This window comes from Sardina pilchardus, chromosome 12, assembly GCF_963854185.1.
Source record: "Sardina pilchardus chromosome 12, fSarPil1.1, whole genome shotgun sequence".
Classification (NCBI taxonomy): Eukaryota; Metazoa; Chordata; class Actinopteri; order Clupeiformes; family Clupeidae; genus Sardina; species Sardina pilchardus.
In genome coordinates, this window is record NC_085005.1 from 32,100,142 (window position 1) to 32,119,959 (window position 19,818).

Below are 19,818 nucleotides of genomic sequence, written 5' to 3' on the forward strand. Positions count from 1 at the left end.
TAATCTAGGCGATGAAGTGTAATGATGTTCATCTTTAGAAAATATTCCTTGCCGTTATCGTATTACCTGTAAATCAGTATGTGACATTCACAGAATGCAGTCAATGGTTAATGCCTCAAGACACTGTCCATTCATAAATTACTGTCTATGATAAATTATGGACTATGCGTATGGAAATCCTGGGCCATTATTAAACGACGTTCTACTATTCATTTGAGTTAAGACATCTAAATGAGTCATCTATGTGATTGTGTTGACTCCATAAAGTGTTCCTTTCAGAAATACGTCTCATTAAGTAACAGTTCAATATTACACACTTTATCGGGAGTGTGTATTCATGATGATGAGCATTACTGTACAACATCATGACAAATCACAAGTGAGGATATCAATCACTTTATTATGAAAGTCAAAATAAAAAACAAAACCTCAGTCGTTTGCCCAGAAAACACATTCAGGAGATGTTAAAGAAAGACATTTTAGAGGTTTATTACATATTTCAATCTTCATCTTCTTCAAATACAACTAAATTCCCCAAAAATTAGATTCTACTCCAGGCCAAACCAGTCTAAAAATCAAAAGCTGTATTTGCAACTTCACATACGAGGGGAGGGGGGGGAAAAGTAAAATAATTTGCACAAACACACATACATGCCCAACAAACACAGGTCAGATCAGAAGCTGATCAACAGAATGGCTGTGAGGGGAGTCAGCGACTCGAGCGGTTCGATAGGGTAAAAAATTGGATGCTTGCTTTGCCGCCTCCAATCAATCCGTCTGGTCATTCACGCTGCGATCATGTGGGGGGAGGGGGGTAGTACTGGTTATACCCGGCGTACTGGTTGTACTGACCCCATGAGTTCTGATAGTTGTACTGCTGTACAGAGAGAGGGAGAGGAGAGGGAGGCAGGCAGTCAGACAAACATTACATTACAATACATTACATTTGGCTGACGTTTTTTAACCAAAGCGACTTACAGTAATTCCCTGCATATAAGCCGCATTGTGTATAAGTTGCAGGAAAGTGTTAAGTTAAAAAAGTTAAAAAAAGTTAGAATAAACAAAACCATATTAACTGGCCCCCTGTACTATTAACCTCATAGCTGAAGAAAGTTTTGCAAAATCAATGTATAAGCCGCCGCTAATAGTCGGGAAATTACGGTATAACATGGTACACATCACAAGTCCACTAAACACCAAGTGCACTATTTTCCTCAGCTAATGTTGCCCATTTAAAGATAAAACATGTATATAAAAAATCATGTATATACACTAGCTCCAAAACATTTTTTTTGTGTTTGTGTTTTTAATTCAAAACATTTTTTATAGAAACTCGAAAATAGCATTCTTTCAAATTATACTGGACACCTTGCTCTGAAAGAGCCATATCAAGTTTTTGCCATTGAGCACTGACACGTACTGATGGTATATAGACCATATACAGTGCACTAAGGCCTCTGGCATGAAGCTCCTTGTGCCCGCACTGCTGAGCCCATAACCCTCGGGCATGGAGACTCACCTGGTACCAGTTGTAGTTGTACGCTTGGTCGCTGCCCGCTGGCATCATTTGGCTAGCCGAGTCGTCTGTTCTCTGCCTCTTGGAGTCAGGGCCTTGAGACCTGAGAGATGAAGGTTAAAAAACGGCAAAGTTAAGCAGACGCGAAACTGAACCCGGTCCCAACACACCCGCTGAATTTCCCCTTGGGGATCAATAAGGTATCTATCTATCTATCTATCTATCTATCTATCTATCTATCGATCTATCGATCTATCTATCTGCCTCACCCCACACACACACACACACAACACATGCATGGCTACTACAACAAAAAAAAAAAACACCACAACCACAACCACCGCTCACATTAATCGCGTCAGGTCGCAAGATCAATTCTATTCATTAATACCGAGCCACACACTTAATCCCAAGGTTTTACTCAAGGCCGAGCTCAAGGCCTGACCCTGTAGAGGAAAGCACATAGGCAACAGGGGGGGGGGGGTCTAGACCCCAGCTCAACACAACAGTCCTGCAAGAGGGTTGTTAATGTTTAGTCTTTGACCAGTGATTTCAATAGGGTTTTTACAGTCATGGACTCCCTGAATTGATCAGAAAACACTTCCCAGTAATTATAGTTCAGTTTTGTACATGGTACAGAGCAGAGGTACCAGAGGCAAGAGAGAAAGCCAGCATGCTCAGTGTCTTACCCATTCTCCGCTTTCCTCTTTGTGGAGTCATTCTCTTTTAGAAGCTTCTGATGCTCGTCATATGCCGCTACAAGACTGAAAAGGAGGAGGGGGGGGGGATTGGAAATGGGTTACTTACCAACAATTTATGTTCACAGCTCTAATGTTGACTAAACTGTGACCTGTTACAATTCTCAACTCTGAAGCAACATTGCATCTATGCATTGGGCCCTCATAGTCAGAGAGGTTTGGCAGTTAGTCACAGTCAACAACTATTTAGCAGTAAATACCTTTACTTTTTTATTTATTCATTCACCATCTATTTTTATCCTATGAGTTAAAAAGTCAAGCACATATGTTGCTAAGGTCTGAACATGGCAGAGATCTACCATTTTGCTCAGTTGCAATACCCCTCCATTTTGCTCTAAATGTAGAGAGGATGTGAGAGGATGTTGATAATGAGATTGAAAGTCTGCTTAACCACAAAGCTGAAGCTTACACTCCAACACAACCAACTCTAATCAGCGTAATGTTTTAGGGTGAGCTGTGCATCCTTCACGCACACACACACACACACACACACACACACACACACACACACGCACAGACGTCGAGGTGGAACACCTACACGTTAATATCACTGCCGAAGTCCTCCAGGAACTCCACCTTGCGCTGGGAGAAGGTGATGCGCGACTCCAGAGGCAGCGGGCTGCTCAGGGCACGGTCGAAGCAGGCCACGATGTCCGGCTCATTCTGCTGCACGTCCCCGCTGTACTCCAGCTCCAGCAGATTCAGATACAGCTTTGGACACGTCTACACACACACACACACACACACACACGGGCAGATTTAGATACACATCTACCAAACACGCACAGGTGGGCAGATTCAGATACAGCCTTGGACACGTCTAAACACACACAGGTGGGCATCACGAAGACCAGTTGGGCAGGTTTGGTCTGTCAACATTGGGTCGGTCTCTTGTCCAGTCACACCCAGGATCATTTTACAAGGCGTAGCTCCACCTGGTCTCAGACATCAACGTCCTCAAGTGACTACAGCTCTGCATGTCATTTAATGGAGGTCCTCAGATGAGGTTCATTCTAGTCCTGATTCCTAGTCTCATTACCAAGGAGAGGGTTTAGAGTACGCGCGGGTCAAAGGTTATGGATAATCTCCACCTAGTCTTTCTTCATGGTATTGTGCAGACTCTACTCATTTCTCTAGCTAGTCTCCACAGTATTTGTCCATAATCCTACCAGGTCTCTCCAGTCTTACCTCATTTCTCTACGGGATCACAGTCTCACCTCATTTCTCTACCCTTTTCTCTATGGGATCACAGGCACACCTCACAGTTCTCTATAATCTGCACCTTGTTCATAGCAGGTGTGTGCTCTCAACCCTACCTGGCCTAACTAAATGGCCCCTTCTCAACCTCTCTCCTCGGTCCTCCAGGCCCACTGATCTATAAAGAACACTGGATAGACTGTCCCATTGTTGCCGCCCCATCATTCTTTATTTAGATCAGTGGCTAACGAGGACTGAGGAAGGAAGGGAGGACAGATAAAAAGACGAATGAGAGAGGCCCAATGTCTCCTCGCGGCTCTCTGCGGCCTCCCCTCGCACGCTCACCTGGTCCTTCTCGATGGCCTCCAGGAGCACCTTCTTGGCTTTTCCCAGACTCCTTTGCACCTTCATGAGTTGGCGCGCCAGCTTCACGGCGTAGAAGGACGTCTCGCCGGCGTTCTTCCCGTTCTGCATGGCGTCGCGGAGCAGCGCTTCCGCCTCGTCCAGGTTGCCGTGGCGACGCTCCAGGCTGACGCGGCGCAGCTTCACCATGGCCAGACCCGGCATCGCCTCCTCCAGGGCCTTCAGGATGCGACGAGCCTCATCGACATTCCCTGCCAGGGAAGAAGGAATAAAAGAACCATTTAGACTTTTCCTCTCCCGTGAATGAGCATCGGCAGGAATCTGACACCTTCTCAGAGCCACAAATATTATCCTCTAACATGCACTGGATTTGACGACTGAAACGGAAACTGCGACACAGCATTGTATCGTAATGTACCCCTCTGTGTGTGGGTGTGGGTGTGTGTGTGTGTGTGTGTGTGTGTGTGCATATATAGTATTAGAATTAGGGACTCTATTTCCATACTACCAGACCAAATAAAAGAATGTTTATAAACCGCAAGGCTGTATTCAACATGATATCTCTGAACCATATCAGTGGTTAACTGATACAGAAGTGTGAGACGAATCACAGATTGAATTCCCGCATATTAAAGGAATAGTTCGGAATTTTGGACATAGGACCTAATTTCCAACTTTACCGAGGTGATATAGGTCGGTGGAGACCGTTTTTATCGCGTTTAACCCCTTCCTTCAGTTGCATATTAAAGCAAAAGCAAAAGCAGAACCCCACCTTGCTGCTCCTCGAAGGCGGCCCAGAGGAGATGGGCGGCGGGCTTCTTGGGCAGGTGGATGGTGCACGCCTTCTTGTACACATGCCGCACGCCGTCCATGCTGTAGCCCTCTAAATACTTTGCGTACTTTGAGAGTTCAAGAGGAGACAACAGAGAGGAGAGAGAGAGAGAGAGAGAGATGGAGAAGAGTCGGAGGAAAGGAGGAAGAAGAGGAGGAGGAGGAGGAGGAGGAGAGAAGGAAGAGGAGAATGGAAGAAGACAAGGAGAAGAAAGAGAGAACAGCAAACACACTTGAGTTTTTCTTTTGAGTTCCTGCACTTGTGAATTTCCATTGACAAGATCGTGTTTAGAATTTCTTTTTAAACCCATCAGCACCTTCATGGAAGCAATAAGATAAGTTTCTGTAAGGTAGTGGGAGACGGAGATGCAACGTAGTTGGCAAATGCTGGAGTCAAATCTTGTGTGGCAAGCTGGCCAGCCCCTAATACAACAGATACAGTCAAATATCAACGTTACACGCAAAGAGTGAAGGATGTCTTGTTTTTTTTTTTTTGCTTAGTTTTCTTTTTCTTTTTGTTTTGTAGTGAGGAAGTGAAATCGAAATCGATGGGGAAAGGGTGAGGGGGTGCTCGCAAGGAGAGAAGCGATATTTACCTTGATCCAGAACTCCTCGTAGAGGGCACAGGCGATCAGGCAGCGCTCGAACAGAACCACCACCCTCTCCGGAGTCCCGTTCTCCAACTCAAAGTCCAGGTACTCCCGCCAGTTTGTAAGCTGGGTCTTCTCCAAAGCCTTCACGTGAAAGTATGGCCGCTTAATCTAAAGAACAGGACAGGAGGGTCAGCCACAGTCTTGAACTACATTGATATGTCAGAGAGAAAATAACAATAATCTCTGGCAGACGCACACACACAGCCACACACACACAGCCACACACACACAGCCACACACAGCCACACACACACACACAGCCACACAGCCACACAGACACACAGACACACAGACACACAGCCACACAGACACACAGACACACAGCCACACACACACACACACACAGCCCCACACACACACAGCCCCACACACACATAGCCCCACACACACACAGCCCCACACACACACAGCCCCACACACACACACACAGCCCCACACACAGCCACACACACAGCCACACACACAGCCACACACACAGCCACACACACACACAGCCCCACACACACACAGCCCCACACACACACAGCCCCACACACACACAGCCCCACACACACACACACACAGCCACACACACACACTTACCCCTTCTTCGAAGGTCCACCGCTTGCTGACTTCGTGCTCGTTGTGGTTGAAAATCTCCTGGCGCGTCTCGATGGCTTTGTGCCGCATGTTCTCGATCTCGGTCACGCGCTAGAGAGGCAAGAGACCAAAACAGAGCACACGGTGAGCGCGTCACACGCCAGCGTCACGGCAGGAACGTGTCTTTAATCACGTGTCCAATCTGAAGTGCGGTGAAATCTGAAGAGTCCAGCTACCCAAAGAGTTACCATCGGTTAGCACCGTGTACTGGCTAGCAACATGTTGCCATCTTGAGGGAACGAGGGGGAGGGGGTGTGCGGTTAGAACGCACCCCATCGGCTGTAGGCCCAAGCTCTGGTGCTGAAGGGGGGACAGAGACGGTGTCAGTTTTTACAGCGCCCCGCAAAACCCTTATGAAAAAGGGCAGAGGAGGAGGGGGGGAAGTCACTGACTGGAAGTGAATCTGAAGGCAGCATAAGATACTTAAGTCTTCATGCCTGCTGAGATTAAGATTGTTTTTTTTTAAAGAGTGTGGGAGCATCTCAGACACCTCTGAAGCGCTGTGCCCCACACAGATCAGCAGGCGGCCGGCTTACCTTGGCGGGGTCGGGGAGATCCTCTGTTCCAGGGGGCAGCTCCTCGCTGGGCGTCTCGCTGGGCGTCTCTTTAGGAGTCTCTTTGTCTCCGTCGTCGTCTCCATCTCCGTCCTCGTCGTCGTCGTCGTCTCCGTCTTTGGCGGGCGCGTTGGACGCTTTGGCGGCGGCGGCCAGCTCCACCCTGAGCTGCACGAACTCTTCCTCAGACAGGAAGTGCTTGGGGTTGTTGTTCTGCACGTGTTCTTTAAACCTGACAAGTTCAAGCCGAAACGCAGAACGATTCGTTAGTTTCACCATGAGCTGCATTTCTGAAAACAAGCAATTCTGTTTCCAAATAAGCTAAAGAAAGTTATACCAGAGACACTTATATATGAGGAGACACTGCACTGGAAAAATCGCCCATTGAAAAGCATGGGGTAACTTCGTAACGCGAAAGATGGCGGTTGTTTACACCGGTTGGCTATGGTTTGCACATGTCCCGCCTCTTCCAGTGCCGTTGCTCCAATCATTTGTCCGATCCTTGGCGGTCACGGTTTTTGAAAGCTGCGTCGTGAGGAATAGAGCATGCGCAGTCCAAAATTACCAGTAAGAAAAAGGCTTTTTAAGCGTTAATGTGATACAAAACCACCAAACCTTTTCAGCGATTTTAGTCAGATTTTCATCGCGATTTCAAACATGTGATTTTTATGTCTCTTACACCTCGGAACATGGACATCCAGCTCTCTCCCCATTCATTTAGATAGAGCCTGGTCTTGTTCCGGTCAAAGTCGCTGCCCGACCCCATGGCCAATATGGCTACCGAGTGACGTGACTTGCTTTAAAAAGACTTTGGTTATACCCTGCAGCTGCCCCTGCAGCTACCCTTGCTCTGGGTGCATACACGTGCGGTGTGCCTGTAGACAGGGCAGCGGTGTGGTGTGGTGTGGTGTGCCCGTAGGCAGGGCAGCAGTGCAGTGTGGTGTGGTGTGGTGCGGTGTGCCCGTAGGCAGGGCAGCAGTGTGGTGTGGTGTGGTGTGGTGTGGTGTGCCCGTAGGCAGGGCAGCAGTGTGGTGTGGTGTGGTGTGGTGTGGTGTGGTGTGGTGTGGTGTGGTGTGGTGTGGTGTGCCCGTAGACAGGGCAGCAGTGTGGTGCGGTGTGGTGTGGTGTGGTGTGGTGTGGTGCGCCCGTAGGCAGGGCAGCAGTGTGGTGTGGTGTGGTGTGGTGTGCCCGTAGGCAGGGCAGCAGTGTGGTGTGGTGTGGTGCGGTGTGCCCGTAGGCAGGGCAGCAGTGTGGTGTGGTGTGGTGCGGTGTGGTGTGGTGTGGTGTGCCCGTAAGCAGGGCAGCAGTGTGGTGCGGTGCCCACCTCTGAAAGTGCTGTGAGTAGAGCTGGGTGGGGATGCCCAGGATGCGGTCGTACACGGCGGTGACGTTGTCCAGCTTCTCCTGCTCCGTCTCCCAGCTCACGTAGGCCTCCCACAGCCGGTCGGAGCGGAAGTCTGTCCCCGCCGCCAGCACCGCATGCTCGTACGTACTGCAGACAAACAACAACAACAACAACAACGTCAACAATCACCAAAAATGAAAAGATACCTGCACACTGTTGCTGCTGCTCCTGAAGTGAATTTATTACGCAATGTTTCAACCAGTGTTGGTCTTCGTCAGGTGTAGGTGTAGTGCACCTGCACTAAGTTGGATGTGTGTGCACTCTCTACAACTACCAATCACCTCCTCCCCCTGGTCAACCTGATGCCTTCACTAAGGACACCACACTAATGAGTTCATCTACAATTCTCATCACCAGCCAGCAAGTGGCTTGAAAACATGGTTCTGCATCAGAATACTGTCACGTTCTGTCTAGTGAGCCCTTAATAAGGGCTTTTTCTCTAAACTCTCTCTCTTTCCAGACAGGTACAGTACTAGCGCTCTGATTCGACTAGCTACTTCACCACACTCTGTTCAGACAGTACTTACGCCCTAATTCGGTTCTCTGCTTCGCCATCCGTGTTGTCCTGGTTCTCCTTCAGGAACGATATGTAATGGAGCCACAGGTCTACGCTCAGAGGGATGGCCTGCAGACCCCGTCTGTACACCTGCAGAAACAGGACAAATGCTTACATTACAGCATGTACGCAAACAAACAAGCTTAAGCTTGGTGCTCTAGGGTTTTTCAACAATCCTCAGGCTTTTCTTAAAGGATGATAAATGATGAATCTACCAGTGCCACAGAGAGTGAAAGGGGGACAAAGCCGTTACTGTTCTCAAGATCCTGTGGCGACAACTCTGACCACTCAAGCACACCATAGCTTGGTGGATGGATTTATCATGGTCTGTCGTCCCATTTCAGTCATGTGAATAAAACAGAGAGGTCTATTTCAAAGAGAAGCACTATAGTAGCCAAAACTCTTTCCAGAATAGTTCACTCAATATTTTTGCACAAAAGCTGACTTGACTATGCAGACGACTCGTTGGGGTATTGTCACAAACAAATCCCAAACGTCCACAGACTTACCTCATCTGCTAACTGCACCTCGCCGTTCTTCTTCTCTATGTCGGCGTATTTTTTCCAGTAGCCATAGCAGTATGGGTAGTGTAGGAAGAAGTCATCAAAGGCTTTCCTCGCTGCTGGCAGGTGGTTCTGGGAATCGAACAGGTAAAACAGGTTTAGCAGTTAGTCAATTAGTATGAATTAGAAGCAGAAGTTTGGGAAATTCGAAAGTAGAAGTTGGAAAACCAAATGCCAGACCCAGCCTTGATCTGAAGCCGGCGTGTGCTAGGCATTCTGGCACAAAATGGCTGCCGTGAATCACCCAGGTGGGTGCTACACATTGGCGGCGGCTGATGTGAGCCCTCCCCTTCACTGTAAAGCAATTTAAGTGCCTAGATAAAGCGCTATAGAAATGTAATGTGTTGTTGTTGTAGTAGTTGTTGTTGTTGTTGTTGTTGTGTTGAGGTGGAGCCTGCTGCTGTGCTGGACTCACCTCTTGCTCCACATACTGCAGCAGATAGACCCAGCCGTTGAAGTCGTCAGGGTTCTCCTCCACTACTTTGTTGAGTCTATCGTACTCTGAGGGGAGGACCGGCTCTTCTGGGGCGGCGTCTGTTATGACCATCGCCGAGTCCTCCTCGCCGCCTTCCTTCCCACCGTCCTCCAGCTCCATGTTTGACGGACTGCCGGAGTCGGACGTTGGCGCGGGCACCGCTGGTTTCTCCGCGTTCTGGTCACCTGACGCGGCGGTCTCTGACTGGACGGTTCCCTCGCTCTGGTGGTCAGACTTCTGCTCATCTTGATCTGATCCTTCACTCCCTGGTGCAGAACCTGTTCCTTCCTGCGCCAACCCATCCACGGGGAACAGATGCGTGTTCTCCAGCGGGTACTGATCCATTTGCGGTGCGGTGTTGTTGGACATGGTCCAGTCGGCCGCCTGGAGGTCCGGAAGAAAGGCGTCTCCAGAGCCCTGCATGGGTGGAGAGTCTCCGTTCTCAGGAGCGTTTGTGTCCAGCATTCCCGTCATGGGCTCTGATAACTGTAGATCTACAGAAGGAACACACCAATGTAAACAGAGCATCAACGGGCGATATTTCACTGAACTTATCATATTGTAATTGTACAAACATAATGCAATGGAACTAACTGTTGATACAACTACCAAACATTACGAATGTAAGGCCTTTTACACACAGTATAGTTGACATGTCTAAAGTTGTTACCAAGTTAACCGAAACGGCGAGATGGATTGTCTTTCAGTCACACTCCAAATGATGTTAGGTACACAACTAGGATTAATCATGAACTAGGCAAACAAATAACTTCAGCTTTTGACCCGGAGCTAACTTCGCTGGTCAAATCCTACTCCTACGTTTGAGGAAACATGTAAACAGTGCTTACTAAACACTTGGCATGAGACTGGATAAAGGCCTAGCTGTTTAACACGAAGACTGCTGAAACATGGTGCCTTGCAGTTTCGGTACTTCGAAGGCTAACGAGAATGTCGTTTGAGATCTATCTGCTAACATTCGCAGCTAACGTTACACTCCCACCACGAGTGAGGGCCAAGCGCCTTAGCTAACTGTTAACACCTTAACACACAAGAAATTACGCTGACATGAAACTACACCGAAACTACACAAAATAACACATACGTAACTTCATCTGAGGAAAATATTTGTATTGTTCTTAGAATAACACACTTCCAATGATAGTATGTACAGCTATAACTAAAACAGAGAGATAGCCAACTATTAGCAAGCTAAACAGTTAGCCACAGTCTCGGGCCTCCTAATGCTAACTATCCAGTTAGCATACACGCCACACTTCCGTCTACTCCAACGTTGTTCAGTCGTACCTACTGTAGGCTACCTTGCGTGTTTGAACACGTCCTTCCAACACACAAAATATGAATTTTTGGGTCTCACTTACCAGTATCTTCCATGAAATATGGATTCGATAAGTGCAAATTTCAACTACTTTGTAGTTATCTAACCAACAACATGTGTTCGAGTGTCTGGTCTTTCATTCTCCAGTAACTTCGCTGAGAAGGACAAGATAAGTGTGCGCATGCGCACTACTACACCACTCTGGGTAGGCGGGTCATTCAACGCAGACTGCCACGCAGGAAATAGGTAGTTAAAATGTTGTACAATGTATCGTATGAACACACAAGAGCCGTTCTGTTTGTCATACAGGCTGCGGCAGCTACGTACGGTGCTGTTTGCACAGCCAAGTGTTTGTCCATACTTGGCTACACACACGTAAGTAGGTTAGTCTATAGGCCTATATAATTTGTTTTTACATAGAGCATGGATCCTTGATTTGCTGAATGCTACAACTGCATAGCCAGTGTGAAACACATTTCTTCAATTATGCATAATCTTACCACGTGTGCAATGCAACTTGCATTATCATAGTAGCCTATGCCCAGGTGAATAATAAAATATAGACTTGATTGGCCTGTATCGTGCCTAAATTATTAGAAAAAATGCTGAACGCAAAATTCCATGAGGAAAATGTCTTAATAAAATAATAAGACTATGATCTGACTCTATTACATGTTCATATCACTCTGTTGACATGTAAAAATATGTAGTCAAGGCTCTATCATGTGGTCTGTAGATACATGCATGTGTAAAACTTGCTTCATAAATAGGGGGCTGCGCGGTAAACCTGTATGACTGTCAAGGTCAGGTGGTCACACTGATGCCTGGTGGAATGTAATGAAAACATTTCATATGCATTTGATGAGCGAGCAACCTATGTGATTACCTCTAAGCATTATTTGAAATTTGGACGTCACAAAGAACCGCCTCCTTACGTGATTTTACGTCAGTAACCGGCTGGTCTCCGTTGCACAGACGATTGTAAAAATTGTTTCTTTCGTGTACAAGAGGCAGAATACTGATCGGTTTCAAACGACTTTCCCCTGTCTGAACCACTGTAATTAAGTGAAAGGAATTTGTAAGTGTTTTGCAACTGAAAGGGGCGGACAGTCAACATTTACAGTCTGAGCCTAAATGGCGTCCATTTCAACTCCAGTGAGATCGACTTGCAGTTGAGCCTGTTAGCGAGCGCATGCCAAATGGCGTAGTGCATGAGCAGAGAGGAAGTGGCGGGTGAAGCAGGTCCGCACCTTTTCCGGTAACACCACACGGCTGCGACTGAACGACTTGGGAGGAAGAGAGGCAAGAGCGGGGAGAATCGACCTGGGAGAGGGGGGTTGCCGCAGTTGCAGGTAATAGACCTCCTTCCTATTCGAGATGTTTGATCGCGCATGAAATTATTTGTAGTGTGACCCTATTGGTTTTCCGGTTGAAAACGACGCGTTTCAGACAGAAGAGTAAACGATTAAAGTTGTACTCTGTCTGACACCCCTCCCTTTTCTGAACCTCTCTTGTGTTACAGGGATTGAAGAGAGGGAGGACGGAAACTCGGATGAATCAATGACCTTTTAAGTTTCTTATTCGACCGCTCCGGTACCGATACGAGGGTACACGATAGAATAAAGGATTTGGGACCATGGACTCTTGAGAAGAATACCGCTTCTGTAGTTCGCCTTGTGAATAAGGGCGAGGGGGACAGCCGGCAGACAAGAAGGAAGTCGGAACTACCAAGGGCTCTGAAAGGGCCTATCCACAGAGCGCTGCTCTTTCATTTTTTCTTATTCTCTCTACATTCACCCCAATTTTTCGGCACATTTCTTTGACCGGGGAGTGGTTGTTGCCTGAATGACTATCGCGACTGTTGAATGAATTCGATTCGTCATTGCCTCGAACACATCTTATCGAAAGGCTGTGAAAGCGCCCGGTCTACCCACACCCACTGTATACATTTTGAATTTATTCTGGAGCACTTAATTTAGTTAAACGGGACATTTACTCGCCCTTGGTCATACAGTTTCGGAATACGGTTTCTTCAGAAATTGACGAGACCGTAGATTATTGTTTCATCGAGTTGTTTGGACTTTTTTGACAGAAAGCCAGGCTACAGGATAGCGCTGCTACAGTGTGTCAAGAGCAACACCACTGACTGATATCTGACGAGGATACATTGTCACGTGGAACGGGACAGCTTAAGTTTGCATGTAACATTTAACCATAGTAGAAAAGCTATTAAAGTAACCCGTTTTCACACACATTACTCTATAGGGGGAACTCAGTATTTTTTACCTTAGGAATAGGATATTTATGCACAGCCAACAAGATGGGGAAAATGCTGTCAAAAATCTTTGGCAACAAGGAGATGAGAATATTGATGCTTGGACTTGATGCTGCTGGCAAGACCACCATTCTGTACAAACTGAAACTGGGACAGTCTGTCACCACCATCCCCACGGTTGGCTTTAACGTGGAGACCGTCACCTACAAGAACGTCAAGTTCAACGTGTGGGATGTGGGTGGCCAGGACAAGATCCGGCCGCTGTGGCGGCACTACTACACCGGCACGCAGGGGCTCATCTTCGTGGTGGACTGCGCGGACCGGGACAGGATAGACGAGGCGCGCCAGGAGCTGCACCGCATCATCAACGACCGGGAGATGCGCGACGCCATCATCCTGATCTTCGCCAACAAGCAAGACCTGCCCGACGCCATGAAGCCGCACGAGATCCAGGAGAAGCTGGGCCTCACCCGCATCCGAGATAGGAATTGGTACGTTCAGCCCTCCTGCGCCACGACGGGGGACGGACTCTACGAAGGCCTCACCTGGCTCACGTCAAACTACAAATCTTAATGTCACCAAACTGTCTTGAATGCAAGAAAAAAATAACAAGGGGAAGAAAAGGAGAGCATCTAAATATCACAACCACAGGCAATTAACCAATAACGCAGCTTCTCCAATCAGTGTGTATCAAAAGAGAAGTTTAATGGTATTCTATTCCCCCCACCCCTTTTTGTTTGTTTTGTTCTTTTTCTTTTTGGATTCTGACAAGTCCCTAACGGAATTTACTTTAATCAATGACTCTTTTGGCTGGCTTTTAGTTTGCTTTTTGGCACTGTAGTCTTTCTATCAGAAATCTGTTATTACTCACTGAATCTAAATATTCCATAAAGTATTATTTTCAGAAGAAATGATTCATATTATTGTTTTTCCTATGTTTGTTTTCTTTCCTTCGGGTTCCATGGGTCTGTCACTTCTAGGTTTCACTTTGGTTTAGGCCTTATTCTATTGGCTATTCTCATACGGACTGAGGGAGGCTTGGGAATGGCCTGTCTTATTTTTAGGTTTCTATTAATTTAGTCACTCGTAATTATCTTGGAAAATCAACAGGCCACCCATTCAAGCTCCTCATCCTCTCCTGATAAATATCTCTGTCTTACAAGAAGGGGTCGACACAAAGCAAACACGACTTGGCAGACACACATGTAACCATTGTTTGATGTACTGAACCGAATACACATGACATGTATAAAAAGAAAAGAAAAAAAAGAATACCCAGGACAGAACTCTCCATCCATGTTGAGCGGATTTCTTGTGAAGGATTGCTATATATTTTTTCACAATCCAAATGTATGGGTAGCTGTTACTGGTGTTTGGTTTTTCTGCTGCCTTCTTTCAGGAGCTTCCATTACAACTGAGTATTTGTAGCTTTGGGGCCCAGTGCTTGGACGCCCTATCCACAGGTGTTCCTCCATATAGGAGAAGTGACACTTAACAATGGTTTTGATCACAAGAGGAAGAGCGCTATTCAAATGAGAGGGCTGTAGTTGGCTCGGCCAGTAGCAGGTGCCCAGTGACTTACGGCGAACACTGAAGCACTTTCCGCTGGGCGCTGCACGCTGCAACGTCCAAAAGTGCAGCATAAGTCCAACGCCATGGCACCTGTCTCTCTCACGGTGCTCTGACCCTGACCAGTCCTTTTTTTGACTACCTTAACATCAGCTGTGTAGCTTGTGTCTTGCCATCTGACAAGCCTATTTTTTTTCTCTCTAAATAAATCATAGGCAAATGCTTTTGTTTATTTTTTTTCTTATTTTGTCCAATTTGCAATGCTGAAGAAGAAATAAAAAAAAGTATATCAGGACAAAAAAAAATGTAATTGTAACTTCTTGGGGATGTTCCTATTTAACAAAAGCTGTTGTAGTGCAGTGCTGTGCTGTGTTAAGCGCAGAGAGAGCCAGAGAAGTGTGATGTTGGGGAGAAGAAAAAGACGGCCCATGGCTGTGGAGTGGGTTCCTCTGAACTTGTGCGTAGCTGTGTGACTGTGAGTCCATGCGTGTGAATAAGAGATGATGTCTCTGGTTTCGGAGGAGAGATTGATACCTACTTGTCTGTGTGTCTGAATGCTTTCATTTCCCTCGTAGACGTCGATTAAATGCTCTGCAGATTTTGGGTCTTGCCTGTGAGATTATCGCACTTGTCCGCTGAAAAAGGCTTCCTAGTCCGTTGACCGAATGTCTAAAAAGGAGTTGGTTGCGGTGCGAGTTCTGGCTCTGATCTGCTATGGATCCGTGCCAGATCTGCTCCCCAGTCAACTGCTGTCTTTAAAATCTCAACCGTAATGCAATGCTATTGTCTGATTAACTGGATGTCTTTTAAAGCTGTACTCAAAGCACTCTACCAAACCAGATACCTCCTGCCTGGAACGGAGCAGGCCGTGGACGGGGTCAGGGGTCAGACCATGGCCCCAGCACATCCAGATCTGGAAGCTATCTCGGAATGAGTGACATTTCTGTGACATTTCTTTTATTATGCTAAGGCAGAGAGGGTTAAAGCGGAGCGAGAGGCGCAAACGTTCCATCATTTCCGCGTTCTGTCTTCACAAGGGGGAGGGGGGCTAAATCCCCCTTTAAGCAGACCTGCTAACATTCGAAATGCACTGCTTGTGTGGGTTGCCGATCTGACAGAGATCGATATCCCACTATGACGTCTTTGCAACACGCCCCTTTAAGCAGACCGGAACTGTTCGAATTTTGCCTCCATAGAGATGCATTACGTTGCTCTATCTTGTCAATAATTAAGGATCTTTGGCTAAGGTCAAAGCCTGCCTAACCTGTACGCCTGTATTAGCACATACACAATGACTGGTGCATTACGTTTCTACACACATGCCATATCTGGTACTTTCTTTCTCCTCTTGATCTAGTAAATGTTACTGAGTTGTGTATACTTTTACGTGTGCGGAAAGTCTCTTTTCTTGTAACGGGTGACGCTACAGTGAAGTCAGTGTCCCTCAGCAGCTTGGGGTGACATCATAGCAGGCTGACCAGACGAAGCGCAGGCCAGTGGCCAATCACACGCCTGAAAGCAGCTGACTAGTGGTTCTGGCCCTGCTCTGACTCGGATCAGTTCCGGGCCCAGAACCAGGGCCGCTCCAGAGCCGGTCCGGTGTGGGAATATACGACAGCTGAGCCAGCTGAGCCAGGAGCCAGACTAACATGGGTGACCTCAGCCACACAGAGATAAAGACGAGGAATGCCTTTCGCTGTGTGTCATTCAAACATGTGACACCATTGCTGAGGCGTGGCAACCGAAAGTGAGAAGTCAGTGCGCCAATGTTAGCGGTGTTGCCGTAGAGACAGAGCCACTGGGTATCGTCCTAACCTTTGAATGTGACCTCTCTCACTCTCTCTCTCTTTCTCTCTACCTCTGTCTGTCTGTCTCTCTTTCTCTCCCCTGTCTCTCTCTCTACCTCTCTCTGTGTATAAAAAAGCAGCATTTCAGTGCGGATTGTCTTAATCTCGCTGATGATAATCTCACAGCTTGCAGGCTCCTATTAAAGGAATGTCCAAACATAGTTTGCCGCTGGTGGGAGAGTTTGAGAGCGCTGTTTGTTCTGCAGTGCTGAGGTTGGAGTTTGACCTTCTGCACTGTTGAAGCTGTGAGAGGGAGGGGAGGGCGCCTCGCAGAGGGCTGATTGGACCGGGCTGCTCCGGGTTAAACATAAATGACACGAGCGGAGAGATCAGGCAGGGCCGTCGTCCGTCCGCTCGCTCGCTCGCTCTCTCGCTGAGTGTGCACTGACGTGGCCTTATCGTCCATCTGCAAACAGCAGACGGGCCGAGGTGACGCCCCGTGACCCTTTGTATTGGGACCGATAGCGGTGACGGGGGGGCTGGGGGGGCTGGGGGGGCTGGGGGGGGGGGGGGGTGGAGTGTGGGGTCACTGCGGCCTCCACAGCTGTCTAAACGCTGGGCAGCACTCAGCACAGTAGATCCAGCCTCTCGGCCCCTGACCGCGATGGACACAGCCAGACATGTCCGTCAGCATGTGCTCACTCCCAGAGAAAAAGGGCTTTGTTTGTGACTTAAACCGTGACCAGCCGTAAATACGCCCCCCTAAAGAACCTTCCTGTAGTTTCACACCTTTAAAATGTCAGACTTTCATACAACAGTGGCAGCATGTTTACAATTCCATATGGTAATGGCAATGACATTCACTACGAAAATGTTCTAAGCAGAATTTACTGTTTGATGGTTCTAAGCATAGGTATGTGGGGTTCTCCAGTGTACTATGTTCTGCAGAGAGTGTACTGTATCTAGCAGTCAGACTGAAGTGTGTGTGTGAGATATGTGCAGTGGTCAAAAGACAAACACACACAGAACTCGGGATGAGATGCCTGCCTGGCAAGTTGAGTTGCACAATTCTGTGTGTCAAAGTTCAGTCCCTGGTGTCCTCAGATCCTGTGTGTGTGTGTGTGTGTGTGTGTGTGTGTGTGTGTGTGTGTGTGTGTGTGTGTGTGTGTGTGTGTGTGTGTGTGTGTGTGTGTGTGTGTGTGTGTGTGTGTGTGTGTGTGTGTGTGTGTGTGTGTGTGTGTGTGTGTGTGTGTGTGTGTGTGTGTGTGTGTGTGTGTGTGTGTGTGTGTGTGTTTGTTTAAGACAACATCTGAGACATTGGTCATTTACATTCACACTAGATAATATGTATAACTGACACCTCCCTTAAGACCTTAATGTTTAACTATACAGGCAACATACATAGCAACATTTTCAGTTTGATCATAAATAATAATTACACTGCTCAGTTAACACATCTCTCTGCGTGTGTGTGTGTGTGTGTGTTTGCTTTGACAGCATAAGCAAGCTGTTATTATGTGAAGTACTTCCAGGCACAGAAATATTTTCTTCTACTGTAACTATATATAGCCCTCGGTTTGATTATGCAAAGGCCCAGGACCGGGCATCCTATGAGGATTTCCATTTCATGCTAATGAGCTGAATGACAGTTTTATTACTCCGTAATGGCCGCTCTGCCTCCCTCTGAACCTCAGCTGGAGTGGCAGATCAGCGCGGAGGTGGTGCACCTGGCCTGGCCCTGAGCGCTAGCTGCTAGCCCGCAGCTAGTGTATTGTGCTCTGATGTGGTGGGTGGACTACTTTATTGTGTACAGTTAAAAAAGGGTGTTGACTCACTCGAAGCAATTAAAGCTGCCTTTGCTGCAGGGACTGTAGTTTGTTTACTTGCTCGTCAACTTTAGATCTTAATCTTAGCCACGAGGGCCTTTGCTCCCTCTGAGTGGTGGCCTATGTCTCTCGAGATAACATTTATCAGAGGAAACATTAGGCTTTTCAGTTGTGTAGTGGAGTGTGTGTGATAATCATTATTCAGATTATGTCTCCAGTTTATAGGAGATGCCTTCATTGTGGTTGGTTAGTGTTCGGAAAACACAGTTCCTCAAAGCTGTTTTCTGTTCTGCAGATGCAGTAGGCTCTCTTCCCACTGTGTGAGGGATGATTTTGATAAATGACCACAGGAACCACATACACAAAAATACTGTAGATAAGTATGTCCGCAGAGCCAGGAATAATGGCTGAGGCTTCAACACGCTAAAGTCAGCTGACCACACCCTAATGAGCCACCATGGCCTGAGCTACACTATCCACACGGCAACACCACTCTGTAGGTTTCCATGCCAACACACGGTAATCATGACAACATGTTAGAACACATAGTGTTAAAGCAAGTTGTTCTACAACCGCCGATGCAGTGTGTGTGGTCACTGCAGAGATACGGATACAGTTCAGTTGTAAACCTGTAAGATGTTGATGAAATATAAAATATAAACCAGGCACTTACTCATAATAATAATAATAATAATGTTAATAAGGACTCTTTTAGATAAATTCCATGCCTGCTATGGGTTGCTATAGTGACAGTGAGGCGGCAGCATGAACGTATGTGCAGAGGCTTTAGGTTGGGTAATGTAAACATGGAGTTTGTGCTGTACGTCAAGCGTGTACATTGTTTTTTAGGGCGTTTGCCCAAGCTGGTCCGCAAACACATTCATTTAGAGGCAAAAGATTCCAGCGAGCCAGGAGGCAGGGCCCTATGGGGTCTTCTTGATCTACTCATTTGCTCATTAGAAGGGGTTAATATTTGCATGACTTGATCACATGGCTCGATTAGTTGATTGTTCATGATAATTTGTAACATACTAAAATACCAAAAATATAAATAGACTATATGATAACCGATAACCATAAAGAGGGGTCATCCCTATGTTCCCCGGGTCCTATGTTCCCCACTTTGTATGGGACCGGGGAATATAGGACCCTTTTTTTCCTTAATTTCAAAAAGGGTCCTATGTTCCCCGGTTCTCCCCAAAAGGGTCCTATGTTCCCCGGGTCCTATGTTCCCCGGTTTTCCCCAAAAGGGTCCTATGTTCCCCGGTTTCAATACATACCGGGGAACATAGGACCCTTTTTTTGGGAAAACCGGGGAACATAGGACCCTTTTTGAAATTAAGGAAAAAAAGGGTCCTATATTCCCCGGTCCCATACAAAGTGGGGAACATAGGACCCGGGGAACATAGGACCTGGGGAACATAGGTACGCGCCCCCATAAAGATATACAAACTCTGTATTGGCTCTAAAAACAAAGCAATTAGAATTATTCTATCATAGCATGGATATTTGGAA

At 47.1% G+C, this 19,818-nt stretch overlaps 2 protein-coding genes across 3 annotated transcripts; one reads left to right on the plus strand and one right to left on the minus strand.

Moving 5' to 3' along the window:
- Positions 1 to 380: 380 nt before the first annotated feature.
- Positions 381 to 11,029, minus strand: prpf39 (PRP39 pre-mRNA processing factor 39 homolog (yeast)). 2 transcript variants are annotated; one of them, XM_062550778.1, is made up of 14 exons: positions 10,890 to 11,029; positions 9,451 to 10,004; positions 8,982 to 9,107; positions 8,444 to 8,562; positions 7,836 to 8,003; positions 6,494 to 6,743; positions 5,901 to 6,008; positions 5,262 to 5,426; positions 4,607 to 4,733; positions 3,817 to 4,085; positions 2,813 to 2,997; positions 2,206 to 2,280; positions 1,520 to 1,619; positions 381 to 874 (listed from the first exon to the last, which is right to left on the minus strand). In XM_062550778.1, exons 1-14 carry the CDS (start codon positions 10,900 to 10,902, stop codon positions 797 to 799), a joined length of 2,337 nt encoding a protein of 778 aa, XP_062406762.1. In that variant the 5' UTR covers positions 10,903 to 11,029; the 3' UTR covers positions 381 to 796. The 2 variants fall into 2 exon arrangements, with proteins under 2 accessions (XP_062406762.1, XP_062406761.1); XM_062550777.1 differs by having other exon boundaries at positions 381 to 877.
- A 766-nt stretch (positions 11,030 to 11,795) lies between these two features.
- On the plus strand, positions 11,796 to 14,995 carry arf6a (ADP-ribosylation factor 6a). The gene is made up of 2 exons (XM_062550779.1): positions 11,796 to 12,198; positions 12,369 to 14,995. The coding sequence occupies exon 2, from the start codon at positions 13,167 to 13,169 to the stop codon at positions 13,692 to 13,694; it is 528 nt and encodes a 175-aa protein (XP_062406763.1). The 5' UTR covers positions 11,796 to 12,198; positions 12,369 to 13,166; the 3' UTR covers positions 13,695 to 14,995.
- The last annotated feature ends 4,823 nt before the right edge of the window (positions 14,996 to 19,818 follow it).

Excerpts from the sequence above, each read along its gene's own strand:
- prpf39 (XM_062550777.1), bottom strand. Across the intron at positions 6,744-7,835 it reads TACTCACAGCACTTTCAGAG|GTTTAAAGAACACGTGCAGA; the intron begins GTGGGCACCGCA and ends TGAACTTGTCAG. Across the intron at positions 1,620-2,205 it reads AAGAGGAAAGCGGAGAATGG|GTCTCAAGGCCCTGACTCCA; the intron begins GTAAGACACTGA and ends TTCATCTCTCAG.
- arf6a (XM_062550779.1), top strand. The coding sequence starts at position 13,167 with ATGGGGAAAATGCTGTCAAAAATCTTTGGCAACAAGGAGATGAGAATA.